At 39.2% G+C, this 19,264-nt stretch overlaps 1 protein-coding gene across 7 annotated transcripts in view; it reads right to left on the reverse strand.

Moving 5' to 3' along the window:
- Window positions 1-19,264, reverse strand: part of BRD8 (bromodomain containing 8) — a 64,671-nt gene that overhangs the window by 40,079 nt on the left and 5,328 nt on the right. For 2 of the 7 annotated variants that reach the window (XM_077138573.1, XM_077138575.1), the window contains exons 4-24: window positions 18,591-18,640; window positions 18,268-18,390; window positions 18,080-18,160; window positions 17,592-17,656; window positions 17,015-17,151; window positions 16,276-16,494; window positions 15,742-15,886; window positions 14,683-14,892; window positions 14,027-14,307; window positions 13,259-13,711; window positions 12,875-12,968; window positions 12,623-12,669; window positions 11,647-11,861; window positions 11,378-11,470; window positions 11,115-11,183; window positions 10,572-10,749; window positions 8,556-8,660; window positions 7,913-7,957; window positions 3,586-3,864; window positions 2,510-2,770; window positions 1,810-1,967 (exon numbers count right to left, since the gene is read on the reverse strand). In XM_077138573.1, coding sequence (XP_076994688.1) covers window positions 1,810-1,967; window positions 2,510-2,770; window positions 3,586-3,864; window positions 7,913-7,957; window positions 8,556-8,660; window positions 10,572-10,749; window positions 11,115-11,183; window positions 11,378-11,470; window positions 11,647-11,861; window positions 12,623-12,669; window positions 12,875-12,968; window positions 13,259-13,711; window positions 14,027-14,307; window positions 14,683-14,892; window positions 15,742-15,886; window positions 16,276-16,494; window positions 17,015-17,151; window positions 17,592-17,656; window positions 18,080-18,160; window positions 18,268-18,390; window positions 18,591-18,640 — 3,308 coding nt within the window. Of the gene's footprint in view, window positions 1-1,809; window positions 1,968-2,509; window positions 2,771-3,585; window positions 3,865-5,899; window positions 6,274-7,912; window positions 7,958-8,555; window positions 8,661-10,571; window positions 10,750-11,114; window positions 11,184-11,377; window positions 11,471-11,646; window positions 11,862-12,622; window positions 12,670-12,874; window positions 12,969-13,258; window positions 13,712-14,026; window positions 14,308-14,682; window positions 14,893-15,741; window positions 15,887-16,275; window positions 16,495-17,014; window positions 17,152-17,591; window positions 17,657-18,079; window positions 18,161-18,267; window positions 18,391-18,590; window positions 18,641-19,264 lie in introns of those variants that run through there. The other 5 variants (XM_077138574.1, XM_077138576.1, XM_077138577.1 and 2 more) reach the window with 5 other exon arrangements.

Below are 19,264 nucleotides of genomic sequence, written 5' to 3' on the forward strand. Positions count from 1 at the left end.
TAATCTTTATATCCAAACCACAAGTAACAAAAGAAAAAAATAGATTAAATGGGACCTCATTAAAATTAAAAGCTTTTGTGCCTCAGTAGACTTTATTATGAAAGTACAAAGACACATTACACAATGGGAGAAAATATTTGGAAGCCACATATACAATAATGGTTTAATATCCAGTAAATATAAAGGAATCTTTCAACTTAACAACAAAAAGACAAACAACCCAATTTAAAAATGGGGACTTGAACAGACATTACTCCAAAGAATATACAAATGGCTAAAAAGAACTTGAGAAAATGTCAACATCACTAGTTATTAGGGAACTGCAAATCAAAAGCACAGTGAGATACCATTTCTCCCCCATTAGAAAGGCTGCTATTAAAAAAAAAACAAACAGAAAATAACAAGTGATGGAGAGGACGCAGAGATATAAGAGCACTCATTCATTGCTGGTGGGAACGGAAAATGATGTTGCCACTGTGGTACACAGTTTGGTGGTTCTTCAGAAAGCTAAGTATAGATCTACTATATGATCTGGCAATCTCACTACTAGGTTTATACCCAAAAGAATGGAAAGCAGGAACTTGAGCAGACATATGGACATTGAAGTTCATAGTGGCATTATTCACAATTGCCAAAAGATGGAAGCAACCCAAGTGTCCATCACTCAATGAGTGAATAAATATGGTGTATGCACACAATGGACTATTAGTAAGCCATAAAAGGAATGAAGTACTGATACGTGTGACAACATGGATGCACCTTGAAAACATCACATTGAGTGAAATAAGCCAGACACCAAAGGACAAATATAGTATGATCTCACTGATTTGAGACAAAATAAACTGATTCTAGAGTCAAAATCTAGAATATAAATTACCAGAGAAAAGGCTGAAGGGAAGAGGATATGGAATGAGAAGTTAAGGTTTAAAATGTACAGGGTTCCTATTTGGAACAATGAAGATGTTTTGGTAATGGGTGGTAGCGATGGGAGCATAATACTGTGAGCACAATTAACAACACTGAAATATATATCTGAATATGATTGAGGGGAGAAATGTTGGGTTGTATATATTATTAACAGAAAAAAAATTTTAATCCATGGAACTACACTAAATAATGAACTCTAAGTTATACCATGGCCTGTATTTAATAGTACCATTATACATATGTGCGATCATCAGTTGTAACAAATGTTCTACACCTATGCAAGACGTTGGTGGTGGGGTGGTGTATGGGAATCTTGCATTTTATATATAGCTGTTCTGTAAAACCACAACTTCTTTAATAATAATTTTAAAAGAACACTTGAATAATTATTGGCTTTGACCATGTGGGTAGTTCCAGGATCTGGAGTGTAGTAAAGAAAATAACAGTTCATTCTGTACTATTTCAATGATTTTGTATCTATCTTTAATACCATAATGAAAATAACCTTATGCTTTTTAATAAAAAGTAATTCACTTTACTTTAAAAAAATTTTAAGATTCTAAAATGTGTCCTTTAGCAACATGGTTATTTATAAAAAGGTGAGATAATTTGCTTCCTGAATAAAGCTAATAATTAGAGAAAAGGGTTATTTATGAGAAAGATTCTCAAGGTTGATGAAACAGATTTGTTTTATAAGAAGAAAGCATATAAACTTCTATTTATATGTTGAAAATGTATTTAATTTTATTTTTAGTGTTTCCAACTCAAATCTCCTTTTTAAAAAAAATTTATAAAAGTAACCTATGTTTATATTAACAAATTCAAAAAGCCATAAAGAAAAGTAAATGTATGAACTAACTCTGGAAAAAAACCAGTACTTACAGATTTGAGGAGGTGGCACGGCTGAAAAGGATATCCACCAGGGGAGTTTCCTGAATGCTGAAGGCACCATCACACTCACCTAAAGGGGGCTGGTCTTCCATCTCAGACACATACCCTTCAACCTGGTCTTCCTCTTTGGATTCTTGTTGAGCCTCCCCCTGGGGATGCCAGGAAATACAAGAAGCTTTACAAAGATTAGTAGCTGCATGGTAATTTTATTTGCACCAAAGTAAATGAAAAGAAAAGGCCAATTATATAAAGTTATAAAAGAAATAAAAACAGACCACAAGAAAAAATGAAAAGCATTATTTACTCAATTGTAGTTGGATGCTGTAATCTTTTAAAACCATGATGATCCCCTATGGCAGTGGAGCTAACTAGGTTGGTTGGTCAGATAATAAAAGGATAACGGCATTCTAAAATTTACTGATTGCTTACAGAGAAAGGCTATATGCCAAGTGCTTTATAAGAATTATGTCATTTAAATCTCACAGCAAACCTATAAGGTACAGCGCCATTACCCCATTTACAGAAAACACTGGGATTCTAAAATGTTCACTAATAGGCCTAAGGTCATGCAGCTAATTCTTGCAAAAGCCAGGATTTGGAATCAGGTAGTTTAATTCTCTGAAGTTAGCCTAAGCTCTAACCACTCCTCAAGAGGAACCAACCGAATAGCTGGTTTACGTTATTCACTTACCTCTTCACTGTCCATGGATAGACCCTGAATTACACAAGCAATTGCTGTATCCACCTCTGGCCTTCCATTTTCTCCCAGTGCCTTCTCAGCTATCAAGGGTTCTACATGAGGTAAAAGCTCTTCAGTCTCTCTACAGGTCTCCCCTTCTCCTTCAGCAGCTTCAATTTCCCATTCCTCTTGTTGCCTAGTGCCAGATGGAAGGCAGCAGTCTTCACTTGTATCTTTGCTGCTAATGCACAATGGCTCCATTAAATAAGCTACCTGCAATGGTAGTTTATTGTTAGATGCATAGAAGCACCAGTGGAAATCATCTACATATCAACAATGCCACATGCTTAAATTGCCACTGTGACTAAATATGAGAGGGCAAATAGGTTTAATTCATTCATTAGTCATTTAAAATTTATCAAATTTCCTTTAAACACTTGGCACTGGACTAGAGACTGGACAGTGAAAAAGATAGATATGGTACTTGCTTTTTCAAAGAGCTATGTTCTAATTTTTTATCTCAAAGGTTAATCTGATCAATTAGAAGTGGCTGTCTGGAGAATCGTTGAAAATATTGTCACAGACAAGGCAGAGAAAACTGGCAACACTTTGAACTGTATATTGCCCAAGCTTGATCTAGGTTCTCCTGAATGTATTCAGTTGCAACATAAATATAAATCTCTAATTGTCTATCTCTGGTTCTCAGCCCTTAACCAGAGTAATAAGGACATTTAAAAATACTGCCATCAATTATTAAAACACAAGGGGAGTTTGAGCAAGCATAACGTACCATGACTCTAAAATAATATTTTCCAAAGATACTTATAAGGCAATCCTCCATACAGAAATTCTAATTCCTATGACTCAGGCCCTTAACAACTGAGGTTTTAGAATGCTCAAACAGTACATATTTGGTGCATATTCTGTGCCAGCACTAAGTGCTGGGGACACAACTATGAGCTTAGTTCCTGCCACTGTGAAGCTTTATTCTAGCAGACTGGATTTAAGAGTGGTAGAAACATGGAAAGGTAAGCTTTCTAAGAAAGTTGAGGCTCTTCCAACTATTGGAAATAATGGCTCACCATTACCTCAGAGAGAAAGTGTAGAAGGTTCTGGTGGCTGACTTGCTCTGACTCTTCCTGAGATTCCTCACTGCCTCCGTCCCCCACAAGCAGCTCACTAGGTTCTTTCCCCAGGCTGCTTTCATCTAGTTCCTCAGTCCCTGGCTCCTCAGTTTCCCTCCAGCTGCCCACATCAAGATCCAGACTAGAGTCCCACGAGCTGAAGAGGGACCTGCAGTCGTTGCTCAATTCAGAGTCATTGGGATAATCTTGTTCAGAGTCCAACCAAACCCACTTACGCCCCATCTGTAAACACAGAAAAAGAATGTATTAAATTCATTCAAATTGCCATTCTTTAGGCATTTGTATCTTCCAAGTTCAGTAGAAAAATAAGGAAGCAGAAATTTCTTTCTACTCATCATTACAAAGAGAAAAAGCCCCACAACACTCAGTATAATAGATACTACCCCAAAATTATTTATTTTTATTGGGATTTCCTCATACTCACTCCAGAAGGAAAAGAACCAGAGCAATACTAGGTTAACAGAACTCTTCTTCCCTAAATCACCCTTACACGCAATACTCAATTGCAAGACAGTAAATTTGAAGGGACAAGAGAGTTTCCTCAGTGTACACACATTTCTTTAACCTATTCAACTGTCATTTCTTAGAAAAAGAGCAGAAACATCAAGTTTTAAAAATATCTTCCCTTACTTTTATTACACTACACTATCCTGGTTCTTATCCCATTGTCTCCTCCCTTTCACAATTAAACTTTTAAAATCCTGTCTTCTATTTAGCTGCTTCCTTACTTATATTTCCTCAAAAAATGTATATACTTCCAGGTTTTGATATTGATGCCTACTGGGATGACTCTCAAATCTATCTTTACCTCTTAATATGCCCTCTGAGTTCATTTCTCCATTTATCCAAAGGTCAGCTACCTTCAACTCTGCCATTTGCTTCAACGTAACATTTCTAAACTAAAATCACCCTTTTTCCTACGAATCTCCAAAGACATTTCCTCTTCCAAATTTCCTCATCTCCACCAACACTAGGTTTTCCTTAAGTCTATAGAACTCACAATCCTGTTTTGACTCATCTGGTATTCAGTAAAGAAGTCCTCTTCCCAAATTTATTTTCACAATTTTTCTCATTACCCACCCGTTGTTTTTTAACAAATGCTACAGCCTCCTGGTTGGTTTCTCCATCTTCAATCCAACTTGCTCTCAACAAATATAGTCTCCCTACTCAAAGTCTTAGAACCGCTATCAGTTCAAATATAAATTTCTCCATCTGCTACTCTAAATCCTCTGTAAGTTGGCCTATTTTGTTCTTTTGACCTGGTACCTGTACCTCATCATTTCCAGTATGATCCCTGAGTTATAAATGTATTTATCTCCTTATTGCCCCCATCATAGATGCCTATGCTTTCAATTCAGGTTGCTAAGCTCCTCATAATCCCAACCAACTCAAAACCTACATCCTTTACTGCCCACTTTCTCTGCAAACTTTTTCAACTTCTAGTGCTTCTATGCTTCCATCACATTCCTTTTTGTGGATTGCTTTGGAAATGCACTCTAGTCATTTCATTTCCTAACACCTAAACAAATTGAACTTTTCATCACCTCACAGACTATCTTCTACTTTCTTAGCATTCTAAGAAGCTTTATAAATAGCTCTATTTAAGGCAAAAGACCTATGACTTCTAATCATATCTTCCTTAATCCCATCTTTCTTAAGACTCAAAGTACTAGACAACACCCTATTACTCTCCATCTTTTTATAATAAAAATTTACTGAGTTCTTTTTTTGTTTTAGTTTTTCACTTACAAAAGTCAGGATAGAACTCAGGTGATAAATTAGATATAACTCAAACTGAGTTTAGCCTTCAAATAGCAATGCTAAGAACTTCAACATATACAAGAGTTCAACTCAGCGGGGCAAAAAATAGTAATATACTGTCCTAGAAATACCATCTTCAGAGATGGAATTAAGTGGGACAAATGCTACTCAGGTAAAGGTCAATGCTAACAATATCCATGCATTAGTCTTCTTTAAACAATGCCATGAATAGAACTTTGAAAATGTTGTTTTCTCAAACACTCAAGAAATGTTGCACAGGGTAGTCTTTATTGTATAATGAAACATTTTAAAATATTCATTACAAATTAATTATTGATTACTTACATTCTACCACCTACAGTAGGACAGGTCCATATTATAAGACTTTCCTTATTACAATCTCATTCTCAAAAGTGATGATAGTTATTGTGCAGAAGAAACCACAAGGTAAATCAAACACACACAACACACACACAAAGAACGCATCAAAGCCTAGTTTTCTTTTCTTGCACAGTTTATTGTACACATACACACTTCACAAGTTTCTTAAAAAGTCTGTACACTTCACAAGACAGTACAAATTAGCCACAATCTGCTAGCTACACATTGGGACATTAATACAGCCCATTATTTTTGCCCTAAAACAGGCAACCGGGCTACTTCAACTCTCTGAGAGAGATTTTCCTAGCTCATGTCACAGGCCCAGGCTCGCCCCCTCTTCGGTAACTTCCACTTCTGGAACTGGGCCCACAAGCCCAAGCTTTATCTTGTTTACTTCTTTTTCAGGTTCAGCTCAAGTACTTTGAAGCTTCACTTTTTCATTTTCATATCAGCTTCAATGGCACAGCGGCGCCCCCTGGTTCCCCCATCCTGGATGACAGGCAGACAAAGAAAGGGAATATGAGTGAGATAGGATGTTAGGAGAGAAAGTGTACATGAAGAATACTGGGGATTTGGTTTCTTGGGGTGAGGGGAGAGAAACAGAAAGTTCAGGAGGATAAAGGGTATATTTCTGTCTTTCCATAGAATGGCTAAAGAGCACCTGGTAGTTTGTGAAAGGAAATGTAAGACAGAGAATCTTGCTCATGCCCACCACAGAGGTCGCTGGAATTCACCTGGGGACCCACAGAATGACTATTAGTCATCCCACCCAGGCCCCAAATCATGTGAAAAGGAAAAGGAAGAGTAAAAGAAAAGTGGGAGAATCAGAAAGAGCAGCAGATAGTGAGATTCTTGGCTAACATACCTGTCCAGCTGTTGGTCCCTATAAGAAAGGCCTTTCCTGCAGACTGACCCTGGCACTAGTTCCCTAGCACCTCCTGACAGTTGTTTTCCTTGAGATCAGGACAATCAGAAGGCTTCTTTCCATCTGCTGTTCTCTCCCTGCAGCCCAGCTCCTTCCTCTTGTGCAATACTTTGCTGTCTTCAATAGATAAAAGTTAGATCCTATTAACCAGCCTGATAACAGCCAGCAAACTGCTTGGGGATCCAGAGTACTGTTGCAGGCCAATAAGAACAGAGATTATAGTGTTCTGTCCATGGTACAGGCGAGAGGCCTGCAGGCAAGATGAACTAGTGAACACTTTGACTGGGCCAGGCCATTTTGACATTTCTAATATGCAAGGACTCAAATTTTTAGAGTTCAAGAACACAAGTTGCCTGTGAGGCAACAGTAAGAATACAATACCATCTTGCATTTGGGTAACATTTTAATTTTTTCCAAGCCATTTTCACACCTATTATCTCATTTTATCCTCACAACATCCCTGTGAGGTAGGCTGGACAGGTTCCTAATTATATTAGCTTCATCAAACCAATAAGGAAAACAAGACCCCAAGAGATTATCTAACGAGCTCGACATTTTCATTTTCTAGCATGATGTTCTTCCATTACATCATGGCTCACTGGCCCATAATGAGCAACACAGAGTCAGAGGGTCATTATTTCATGCAAAGAATAAAAGTCTTCAGGCTAGCTATCTACTAAGCTTATCTCTATAATTCCGCCAGCCGCTACTATATGCAGTGCTCATTGTTACTGAGATCTTATAGCTTAAATATCACTGAGTGTGTTGTCAGACATTAGTCATGCAACTTATTTTTAGGAGAAAAGAGTTCATAAAAACTATGTGCTAAGTATCCGGCAGTATGAGAAACACTTTTAAAAAGCCTGCTAGCAGATGCTGTATTGAGCAATCTTCTATTTGTAAAAGAAGAATTGGCAAAAGGTGGGATCAAGAAATGAGAGGCAGGTGTATCCTAGATCCTTTACCTCAAGAACATGTTATTTTACTTCAGTAACTTCATAAATAACCCTACCCAGCCCACACACACATTCATGCAGAAAGAAAAGAAATGCAGAAGAGATAGTTTCTTATTCAGTGACCTGAATAAACAGAAGTTTAAGACATTGCCACAGTCTGCATGCTGGATTTCCCTCAGCCGCCCACCCCAGCAGGAGCTAAGAATTTTTGTGGCAACACCACCCCTTGGAGCCATTCAATACTTACAAAGAGAGAGAGAAGGAAGGCAGGAGAGCCCATGGGGACACTGTCCTGTTAGAGGACAAACAAACACTGATCAGGTTCCACGGAAACTCTCAGCCACAAGCACCCCAAACCTCAGGACAGAGACACAAGCACCATACACACAAAGACAAAATTTTAAAACTCAAGAACAAGAGGAAAGAGATCCAAAAGCAATCTGCCCATTTGTCTCTGAAACAGGAACTGATGGCCCCCAATTGCTGAAAGCTAAGTCATTTCCCCCACCTTAAGAGCATTCACCCAGAGGAATTAATAATTCACTCACTCAGCTCACAGTATGGCCCCTGTGACTGGGCCTTCCAGTCACGGCAGGTTTCTTCAGTGTTTGGATGAGAGCAAACAACCACCATGCTAAGAAGAGAATGCCAGGGATTTGGGTAGTGGCCTAGATAGTACTCAGATGCCTGAAAGTTCCTAATACATGCAACTTCTAGATTAGGCAGAGATCCCTCTGATTATAAATTATCAAAGCCTGAAAGACCTATGTGTCAGTACACCACTGGATATAGAAGCCTGGCAATATCAAGTAGCAATACAAGGCTCCTTGGATGCTTCAGATTTCTATAATTGGAACACTGGCACACAGATTCTTTCCCAGTCTCCTCACCTTCTCTGAAGCATCCTGTTTGCGGGTAGAATCTCTCCCTCGAAGACTTTTAGCACTAATGCCAGACTCAGATGTTTGCATAATCAATTGTGTGGCCAAGAATTGCTGCAGGGAGAAGAAACAGGGTCGGCCCTAGAGACTTGATCCAATAGGGAAGAACTAAGACACTTTAGGCTATGTTAATAGCACTTTTTATAGTATCTTCCTACAAACTGCACTCAAAATAATTCTTGACTTGATGTAGTGGAGAGGCTGGAGGGAACTGCCTGAAAATGTGGAGCTGTGTTCCAGTAGCCATGTTTCTTGAAGATGACGGTATAATGATTAGCTGTTACAATGTGACTGTGACTGTGAAAACCTTGTGTCTGATGTTCCCTTTATCTACCTTATCAACAGACGAGTAAAACATATGGAATAAAGATGAATAATAGGGGGAACAAATGTTAAAATAAATTTAGAGTGAAATGCTGCTGATCGGTGAGGGGGAGGGGTGGGGGTATGGTATGGATGAATTTTTTGTTTTCTTTTTATTTCTTTTTCTGAATAGATGCAAATGTCCCAAGAAATGATCATGATGATGAATATGCAACTATGTGATGATATTGTGAATTACTGATTATATATGTAGAACAGAATGCTCAAAAGTTAAAAAAAAAATACTTCTTGACTGACTGCAAGTTCAGCCTATTAGGTTTTTTTCTCTTTTTTTTTTTTAAACAACGAACAAACATGTACCTCTCGACAAACATTCTTGACATGGTTACAATCAATGGCTCACGATATCATCACATAGTTTTATATTCATTGCCATGATCACTTTTTTGAACATTTGCATCTCTCCAGCAAAAGAAAGAAAAAACAAAAACTCATACATGCCATTCCCCTTACCACTCCCTTTCATTGACCACTAGTATTTTAATCTACTCAATTTATTTTAACCTTTGTTCCCCTATTATTTATTTCTTATCCATATTTTATACTTATCTGTCCATATCCTGGATAAAAGGAGCATGAGACACAAGGTTTTCACTATCACACAGTCACACTGCAAAAGCTGTATCATTATACAATCATCTTCAAGAAACGTGGCTACTGGAACACAGCTCTACAGTTTCAGGTACTTACCTCTAGCCACTCTAATACACCATAAACTAAAAGGGATATCTATATAATGCATAAAAATAACCCCCAGGATAACCTCTTGACTCTGTCTGAAATCTCTCAGCCACTGACATTTTGTCTCATTTCTCTCTTCTCCCTTGTGGTCAAGAAGGTTTTCTCAATCCCTTGAAGCTGAGCCCCAGATTATTCTAAGATTTCTGTCCCACACTGCCACGGAGGTTTACACTCCTGGGAGTCATGTCCCATGTAGGGAAGCAGAGGGCAGTGAATTCGCTTGTCGTGTTGTCAGCCTATTAGGTTTCTGTGGTTTTTTTTCTATTAAGTTTTAATTCTAGTTGCACTGGCATGCTAAAGAATCTGAAGTTGCCAACTGGCCCTAAGTTAGGAAGCTATAATACATAAACTATAATATATAAAATCTCAATCCTCTAAGGAAAGGGAATAAAATTAGGATAATTTTATTATTTTATTGGTCACCAAGCAATTTAAGTTCTCTGACAGACTCTGCAGAGGTATATAACATTTATTCAAGTTCAGACTCCCAAAGGGTGGCTGGCAGTGCAATTACAGGATAGAAGCAGGTTACCAGTGATGAAAGGGGAAGAGAGAAGAAACTGGTACTTAACATAACTTAAAAACTTACATCTGCATTTTATAAATAAGGAAACTGAAATTATTTGCCCCAAAAAAGTTAGAATATTCTATCACAAATCTTTTACCAAACCAGAGAAAGCCAATATAAATTCAGCGAGAACAAAATCTTATGCTCCTAACTGCATCCCTGATGGCTATTCTAAGTAAAAGCCATAGCACCGTTTCCTATCATCAATGTGAGTCCTTCCCTTCAACATTTTCACTTCATTCTTGCTGAAACAATGAGCATCCTCAAAGTACCTGGATCTGTTCCAAGACATCTCGCTGCATCTCTACTGCCATGTGATACACATCATGGTCTGAGCTATTGTACATTACAGCATTCTGGAACATCAGCATAATGTCACGCTGAAATTCAGCTGTGCTGCGAATCAGTCCATTTTCAATGTTTTTCTTAATAGTTGACAAATCCATAGGCCTAAAAAGGGAACCGGGTTAAAATGGCACTGTAGATGCAAAGAGGACCCACACAGATCTCTAAAAACAATGTTACCACATGTATCTTCTTATACATACCTTCAGTAGCAGCTGCCAGGGCCCTAATGCCAATTCCTCACCCAAAACATGCACTTAGCCCAAAAACAAAATCAGCTTGTATAATAAGGGTTGAGAAAGGCAGAGAAACTTAATTCTTTTAGACCATTAGCAGTGATCTAGGCACTGGAATGAGCAGTTAAGCACTTGGTCACCTTACTAATATCAGAAACATTCGCTTTAAATTATCTGAAGACTGGACAACTTACAATTCAGACAGTTCAGAATGCTGGACGGACCATGACTTACCTCTGTACAATGCTATGGTAGCCAGGTGCTATGTCATCTGTAACAGGCTGCAGGAAGACATTGGCATACCTGTTCAAAATAATCAGATATCTTTACTAACTTACTCTCCAGAAGCATAGGAGAGGGAACTTGCTCTAAGTAGCTAAAGGTTGTAAAAACCAACACCCACAGTTCCTTATAAGTCAACTCAGACTTTTTTCTAGTCACCCATAATGAGGAGGAACAGCAGAAAATATTCCCATTGAGTGGTAAAGTCCACTCACCTATGATTAGCTGCAGCTCTCCACACAAGCATGATGGCTTTCTTCCAGATTTTCTGTGCCTGAATAGCTTCCTGATCCTCACTACAGACAGAGCTGAAATAAAGATACCGGAGTCCCAATAGGCATAATTTCAAGTTGTAATTATTTCTTGTCAATTACTTGTTCCAGGCCAAGAAAAAGAAGATGAAAAAGTATGACTAAAGAAAATATCCTCTCCTACTTCTCGTCTTCACTGTTTTGACTTCAAAGAAAGAATCCCAAATACTCACAACTGTGAAGAAGCAGGGCTGCTGGGGATGGAGTCTGCCAGCGTGTGGGACTGCAGCGTAGCATTGTGGATACTAAAACCATCATCACTCTCACTCACGGGAGGTTCATTATCCATTTCTGACAAATAGCCTTCTCCTTGATCCTCTTCCTTGGGCTCCTCTAGGCTGGCTGCTTCACTGACCCCATCTTCCTCCTCATCCTCACCTGGGGCATCCTTGGACATAGTGTGCTCCAGTCAACAAATGCAAGCAAATCTATCCAGCAAAGCATTATTAAACATGGTCTGTCTTTGGGTTACATCAGTTCTAGAAATGGCCTCACACTGCTTCCTGAGCCCTCTGCCACTTATGCTACGATCTATTTACACACACTGACTGACAAAGAAATTTGAAGACTGGGCAAAGAATAAGTCCCAGGATCTTTTAAAAAAGAAGGAAAAAAAAATCTACTTACTTAAGGCTAAGCTAAGAGGCGTTCCTTCTTTCCCCTTGCTCTTGAGAGGAACTCTGACCCTGGGTACAAAGTTATCAAAAATAGTTTATTTTGTGTCTCATCTGATGGAGCAAGCTCACATCGTACTGCCTTAAGTCTCTATTACTACTGCTTTAGCAATTCTAAAAATAAAACTTTTGCTTTCTCTTTTGATATCTACTTAATAATCTGATTTCCTGTATATTCTCCTTGGTTCTGGAATCGCTATTCACTTCAAATCACTCTGGTTTATCAAAGCTTCTTCATGTACTATATGCAAAGAAAGGGCTGTGTAAATGTCCACAAATTCTTTCAGGTTGGAAGCACATGTTGCTACGGTACTTCTACTATGCCTGACTATCCACTGCTTCTTTTTCCCATCCACCTCCTAACCAGGCTCACCTCAGAAAATAAAGATGCAAATTTACTGAAATTCATTAAAAAGGTAATGCTATTGGGAAATCTAGTCACATGGCAAGATGAATAAAGAAAAGTCTGAAATACCTTTATCTGGCTTCCAAAAATAGTCCCTGATTCTTCTTTCAATGAGTCTGCAGAGGAGAGAAAGACTACCTGAAGGTTTTTTCACCTTAGCCTTCCCCTTCATATGGACAATAATTCCCTGCAGCTCTCCTTTCCATGCTGACCTGTTCTACCTCTTCTACTTGCCCACAACCCACATTCCCTCAGAAGCCAAAGCAAGTGATTTCACGTTAATGAGTTACAGAGTACAGATTTCCTGGCCTTATTACTCACCTGATATTTCAAACTTGTGCTTAGTCTCAGCCTCTAAAGGATCTTCAATGGCATTTGAGCCATGTGATGGAGACAACATGTTTTCAGGGGATGCCTGAAGAGTAAAGAAAACATATACTATAAGTACTGGTATATCACTATAGCTCACATAATCTTTCTTCAATGATAACGAGACTATAGAAAAAAAAATTCTAAGTCCTACCCATGCAATATAATTCTAATAGTCATCTTAAAAGGAATAGAACAAGCATAGCACTGATCACATCTATGGGCTCTGGACACAACAAACATCTAAGTCTTAGGAATGCAGCAGGGAAACCAAAAACCTAAACTGTTACTTCTTTACCTAAGGTAATACCCTCCATCCTCCCAATCTGTTAATACCTCTGTCTTCACAGTTGTAAGTGGGGTCACATCGCCTTTCCCACTGGAAACATCTGCTTCAGGAATTTCTCCAGTTGTAGTATTTCTGGGTTCCTCGTCTAAGTCTTGACTTCTGAGTTCTGCTGGTTCCATACTTGTAGCTGCAACAACCCCAGCTACTATTTCAGCTGCTGAAATGCCTTGCTCTGGTTCTGCAGGCTCCACCTTGATATCAACATTGGGCTCCCTGATGCCCACCAGTTCATGGATTCCCTTGTTTTCTGTGTCCTCAAAGTCTAGCCTCTCTTGCTTGACTGTCATCTCTGGTGCAGGGAGAGGTACTGGCTTGTCCCGCTCTTGCTGGATAGGGTGTTCCCAGGGGCCAGGCAGGGACTGGGGATCATCATTCTCTTCACAGAAAGACAGTGCCGCTTCCACCGCTGCCACATCCAGCACTTCAGGATGATCATCTACCTGTCCCATAATACACAGACTGTTGAAGCCAACAGAAAGAAGCCTCAATTCTGTTAGCACCAAATGAGATGACCTGCACCTTCTCTTTCCGCCTCCTCCCATGTAGTGGAAGCAAATAATAGACTGCACGAGCCAGTAACATAACAATAACTGGGGATATGACTAATGTGAGCTCCAAAGGGCTTTGGAATTACAAAGATGGAAATGGGCAGAAGGAGTAGAGTTTTGTTTAATTCTTACTACCAGAAGCAATGAGAGGAGAGAAGCCTATGTAGGAGCCATGGGGAAATTTGTTTAGACTTTGCTGAATATTACCTTGTCCTCAATGATGGCAATGATATCCCCTACAGTTTCAAAGTCCAGCTCTTCACCTGTGTAAGACACAGCAATATCCATCTTCTCAGCCAGATCTAAATCTTCCTTGCCATCAATGCTTGGAGCCTTTGATCCTCCAGGAGTCTCTGCTACCCCTGATCTGAAACACTCTTCTTTGATAGAATTAATGATCATGGAGATTTCACTGCTGTCCATGGAAACAGTCACAGTATGTGGATCTCCCACAGCCTCCAGGGGAACACAGGTATCAGGCTGACTCACTGAATAAAAGGAAGAGAAAAACCTCTCAGAAGGTTATTAAGTGACCAACTGAAGATTACACCAAGGCTACAGACAGATATTAAGTACCCATATACTGAGGCTCAGAAAAAGTCATCTTACACCTGCCTATGTTTTCTTCTCCCCAGTTTTATCTAGCCCTCTAATAATTGTACACATTTTTTCCCCAAAACATAAATGCCCACCCATCTCTTCCTCATATCCTCGTTTCTCTAAGGGTGAAAATGGCACATGTCTATGGAGAAAAGAAGTATCTGAATTGGAACTGATGCTCTTGGTCATCTTTCTTTTTCGACTGAAGCTCAAGATGAAATTTTGGGCCTAACAGCTGGTCAGTGTATGGGTCAGGGACGCACCTGGAACTATACTCTCAGGAGTGGAGACAGCTGGAGCAGAGGATGGTGCTGGAAGCGCAGGCATCATGACAATAGTAGCCTGGGAAACAGACTCTACAGGGGGTGGCACAAGTTTAACCGGAGGCTCACTGGCAACAGTAGTGAAGGAAGCAAGAGGTGTGGTGAACTGTGTAGGACCAGCTTCTAAAAGCCGGGAAAGAGTAGGAGCACCTACCAGACAAAGAGGAACACAAAATGACGAAAGAAGAAGACACATAAACAAGAAGCAACAACCACTTCATTGCTTCAACAAAGAAATTTTTTACAGTCTCAAAGGGTAAAAGCAATTTCAGGGCTAACTAAGCTCATCATCTATATTCTTTCTTTCTCCAATCTTATTTAAGAACTTCCTCCAAGTCAGGAATAAGCCAAAGCACTAAAGCTCACAACGTACATGAAAACTGAGTCGTAATTTTTCCTCAGAGAAAAATTACACAAAATATTTGTATGAATAAATTTCCCACTTCTGCTGAAGTTAAGCATGCTGTAAGCCACCCCAAGTTCACTACCATTCAAATACAGATAAGGTTTGTACTGTATTTTGTAAAGCTTTTACTTCTCACATTTTATATCTCATTGAACTCATATTAATTCATGTGAAATATATATATCCACAATTAATAAAAGAGGAACTTGAGGCTCAAGAGTTACCTATGCAAGACAACAAAGGCAGTGGGTGGCAAGCCCAGGAATCAAGTCTACTTTCCTGGTTCCAAATCTCTCATTTCCCTACTCTATCACTTCTGTGACTTTGCAAGCCCCAGAGAAGTAGCCATAAATTTCACTATTTCTCTCATCGATATCTGCGTTTTGATCATTCAAGGCTTTCAATACCTTGAGGAGGACATGAATTTACAAACTGGAGCACAATGTGGTGTAACAGGTAAAGCAGCTCCATGGGCAGGCTTTAAAACTAGGATTTAAATCTAGCTTAATAATTAATAGTAGGAAACTGAAGGCAGTCAATGCTAATTTCAACATCTCTGAAGTAAAGCAGATAAAGGAAAAGTGGTCACTTACCCGAGGCAGCAGGGGAGGCTGCAACAGTGTTGGGTGTTTGCTGCATTTCCCCACCATGTATCATGGGAAGGACCCCGCCTACCTCCAGAAGGACACCCGTACTGTTCAGGTGGCCAGAAGCCACAGCCATTTCACTCTCACTGACCTACCAGGAAAGAATAGAGGTGAAGGCTATACTCAAGCTTTCCTTTACTACCACTTCCCAAAAAAAGCTCCAGCAGTTGACCAAACTTCATGAAAACTAAAAGTTAACATCCACAGAGAATAATTTCGGAGGCAAGGAAAATGCTAAACTATAATTTGACAAGCCCTCTGGGGAACAGAACCAAAATAATTGTAGTTCAGATACCTCAGGACCCAAGGATACTATTAACTTATTGTATGTCTTTTTTTTTTTTTTTTTAATTAACATTTAACTAGGAGATCTTTCCTCTTTTGAACTTTTTTTTTTCCATGTCATATTTTAGGTCCCAGGCACTCCCTTCCAAGTACTAAATTACCACAGCTCTCAAACACCCACAGAAGTCTCCATACCAGTCTGGGGCTAGTAGGCAGGAGGCTGCCCTTCTTCAAGAGCTCTGACAGCAGAGGGGAGGGGGGTGGAGTTGCTTTCTGTCCAAGCATCTTTTTCTGGGGTGAATCATCTGTTACTGGGGTCATGGGGGCTTCTAAGGGTGCAGAGCCTGGAGGAAGGGTGTCAGGAATCCCAGGAAACGAGGTGACTGGGGTACTCGGCAAAGTCCCAGGGGTTACCTAAGAGACAACAGAGAACCTTTATCTGACTTCTCAAATTCTGGAAGGTTCCCTACTAATCTGGATATTAGTGTGTCTATTACTTTATTAGTCCTGAGTGGAAATGCCCAGAAACCCTCTACCCCTCCTACTCTCAGCCACACCTTTCTTCCCCATAATTTTTTTTCTTCTACCCCTTCAAACACACAATGACCCAACCACTCCACCCAACCTGCCTTTTGCAGAGTCTTTATCCACTTCAAATATTATTTTTACACGGACATCGGCCTTACATAAGCAGGAATTTCATAAGACTGGTACACTTAGCAAACAATTCTTTAACATACTCTCTTATCTATTTTTGAAAGGTTAAATGCCTCAATATTTTTAGGTTCACCCTTATCTTAGATCACAGAACATATTACCATTCAGACCAAGATAGGAAGTTGCCTCTAGGCTATAAATTGTTTTCTCATTACTTAGCTGTGTTGGCTTACTGCCCCTTTGGCTAGTCAATCCCCAAGGATGTAAATATACTCACCCCAGAGGTGACCTCTTCCATAGTGGTTGGAGTCAAGTCCCCAAGTGGATAATCACCTCCTGGGGAGGCAGAACCTACAGGTGAGCGAACCATCACAGTCGGTAACCTCCGAGGTGGTGTTTTTACTGCTTGACGAGCTGGAACAGAAAAGAGAACAGTGTTCAAATTTTCAAGATTAAGCAACTGAAACTATAAACTACTAGGCTATTATATAATAGTTAATAAAGGAATGTCAAATTATTAAAAGAGCATTATGAGTTTGGATTAGAAATGGCTAATTTTTAGTCTCATTTTTTCTAAGGGCAATTCTCACACCACTTTAATTATGCTTGATATCTTATTATAAAGAGTTTGTGTCCTGGAAGTCAATTTGAGGTATAGTGAGATATGAGCAGAATTCATTTTCTAAGATGTACTTTCTGAACATTAAGGGATGTTTTTATTCTAGTAGAAGAAAAGATGACACAGGAAAGTGAGCAAGTACATTAGAACTAACAAACTCTATGTTGTCTTCAACTGCTTTAACATGCAGTAATATACGGTTATTTGCTAAAAAGACTCACTAGATTCAGCCTACCCTGATATGCAGCATCTGTAGCCTTCCGTTTTACTTCAGCCTCCTCTTCCTCCAATTTCTTTTTCCTAAAGAGTGAATTAATTGTTAGATGCTAGCCAGCTTTGGCTTCCCCATAGTTCAGTGTACTCGCAGAGAAATTTTCTGCATGGCTAGCTCTTTCTATGGGAGAGACCTAAACAACTATCTTTAATTAGTAAAACAGGGAACTTGAGTGTGCTGCCTAACTCCCAGTTCTTCACCCAAGCAAGAGTCACTTGTAAGCTAGAACTAAGTTTTATTCTCACACAGAAATGCTCCATCCCATTTCCTTTCCAGGATTCACTGCCCCCTTGTCAGCTACCAGGCCACTGTGGCTTTCCCTTTCCAGAAACTGTCTCAAGTCTAAAGGGATGGCAGGTTGAGGAAATAAGTCAGATTACTTGGGGTGGGAAGGGGTACAGAGAGAGAAAGGAATGAACACAAAAGAAAAACAATATCATATAACCCACATTGCAATGTCATTGCAAAGCTCATCCAGTCTGTTGTCCATGTGCCCAGCTTGAATTAGTTCTGCATCTCTTTTCAGTCGTCTATAGGAAAAAAGATAGATTTTAATCTGCCACTTAAAAAACTTAACCAGTATCAGAAATCAAGACCTTTTGTCTCTCCCAATCATTTTGTATTCTCTGATAAGTACCTGTATTTTTCCTGCGTTTCCTTTATTACTTTCTTCAATTCCTCAACTCGCTCAGCAGTCAGTTTCCGAACAATGACATCTTCAACAGTTTCCACAACCTCTCCTTTTTCACCGCGTTTCCGTCTATGGAAAATTAAAAAAAAAAAAAAAAAAAATCACATTCCCCTCCTTCCACTTGCTTTCTTTGAGCCATCTCTACCAACTAATTATAGATAACTTCTGCTCTACTTTTATCATCCACTGAGATAAAACAGGCATTCTCAATAAACACCCACCACTGAGGGGATTTGACTTATCTGATGAACGTCTCGCTTTGTACTCACTTTGGGGTCTCAGTAGTCTCTAGAAGTTCTGAATACTGAGAAGCACAATGCTATGGGGAAAAAAAAGTAAAAACGTAATGAGGAAATGTGGAAAAGAATGACTTCAATATATTAGAAGTTCGAATATATTAGAATAAAGCTTAGAGAAAGGAGCTATATGTAGAGATGTGAGTACTTTCTGGGAAGGCAGCATATTTTTTTTTTACATCAGTTCAAAATTATACCAGAACACAAAAAAGAGAGTCTCCTGGCCTGGAATTTATGTATTTTGGGAAGGACAACAGTCAATATTAGTAACTAATACCTACTAAAAAGTTACCATGTGCAAGGCACTGTGCTAAATGCTCAATTAAATCCTTACAACAATCCTGAAACAACTCATTCCTGTTTTACAAATGGGAAAATTGAAGCTCATGGCCAAAATTTTAAAAGGTAGAGTCACATTTGAACTCAGATCTAACTCCCAAGTTCCAGTTCTGAACTATCATGCTACACGAAGAAGAACAGCTTCTAATATGAATACACATAGACAGCTTGGCAAACAGTAGAAAAAGTAAAAGGCATTCTCAACCATTTTCCCTCTTCGTGGCATAAAAGCCTTATAATTAAAGGTCAAGGACTGGTAGGGAACCAGCATCACATCTCAAAGATTGCTCTAAAAGAACACTTGCTTG

This window comes from Tamandua tetradactyla, chromosome 20 (assembly GCF_023851605.1).
Source record: "Tamandua tetradactyla isolate mTamTet1 chromosome 20, mTamTet1.pri, whole genome shotgun sequence".
NCBI lineage: Eukaryota > Metazoa > Chordata > Mammalia > Pilosa > Myrmecophagidae > Tamandua > Tamandua tetradactyla.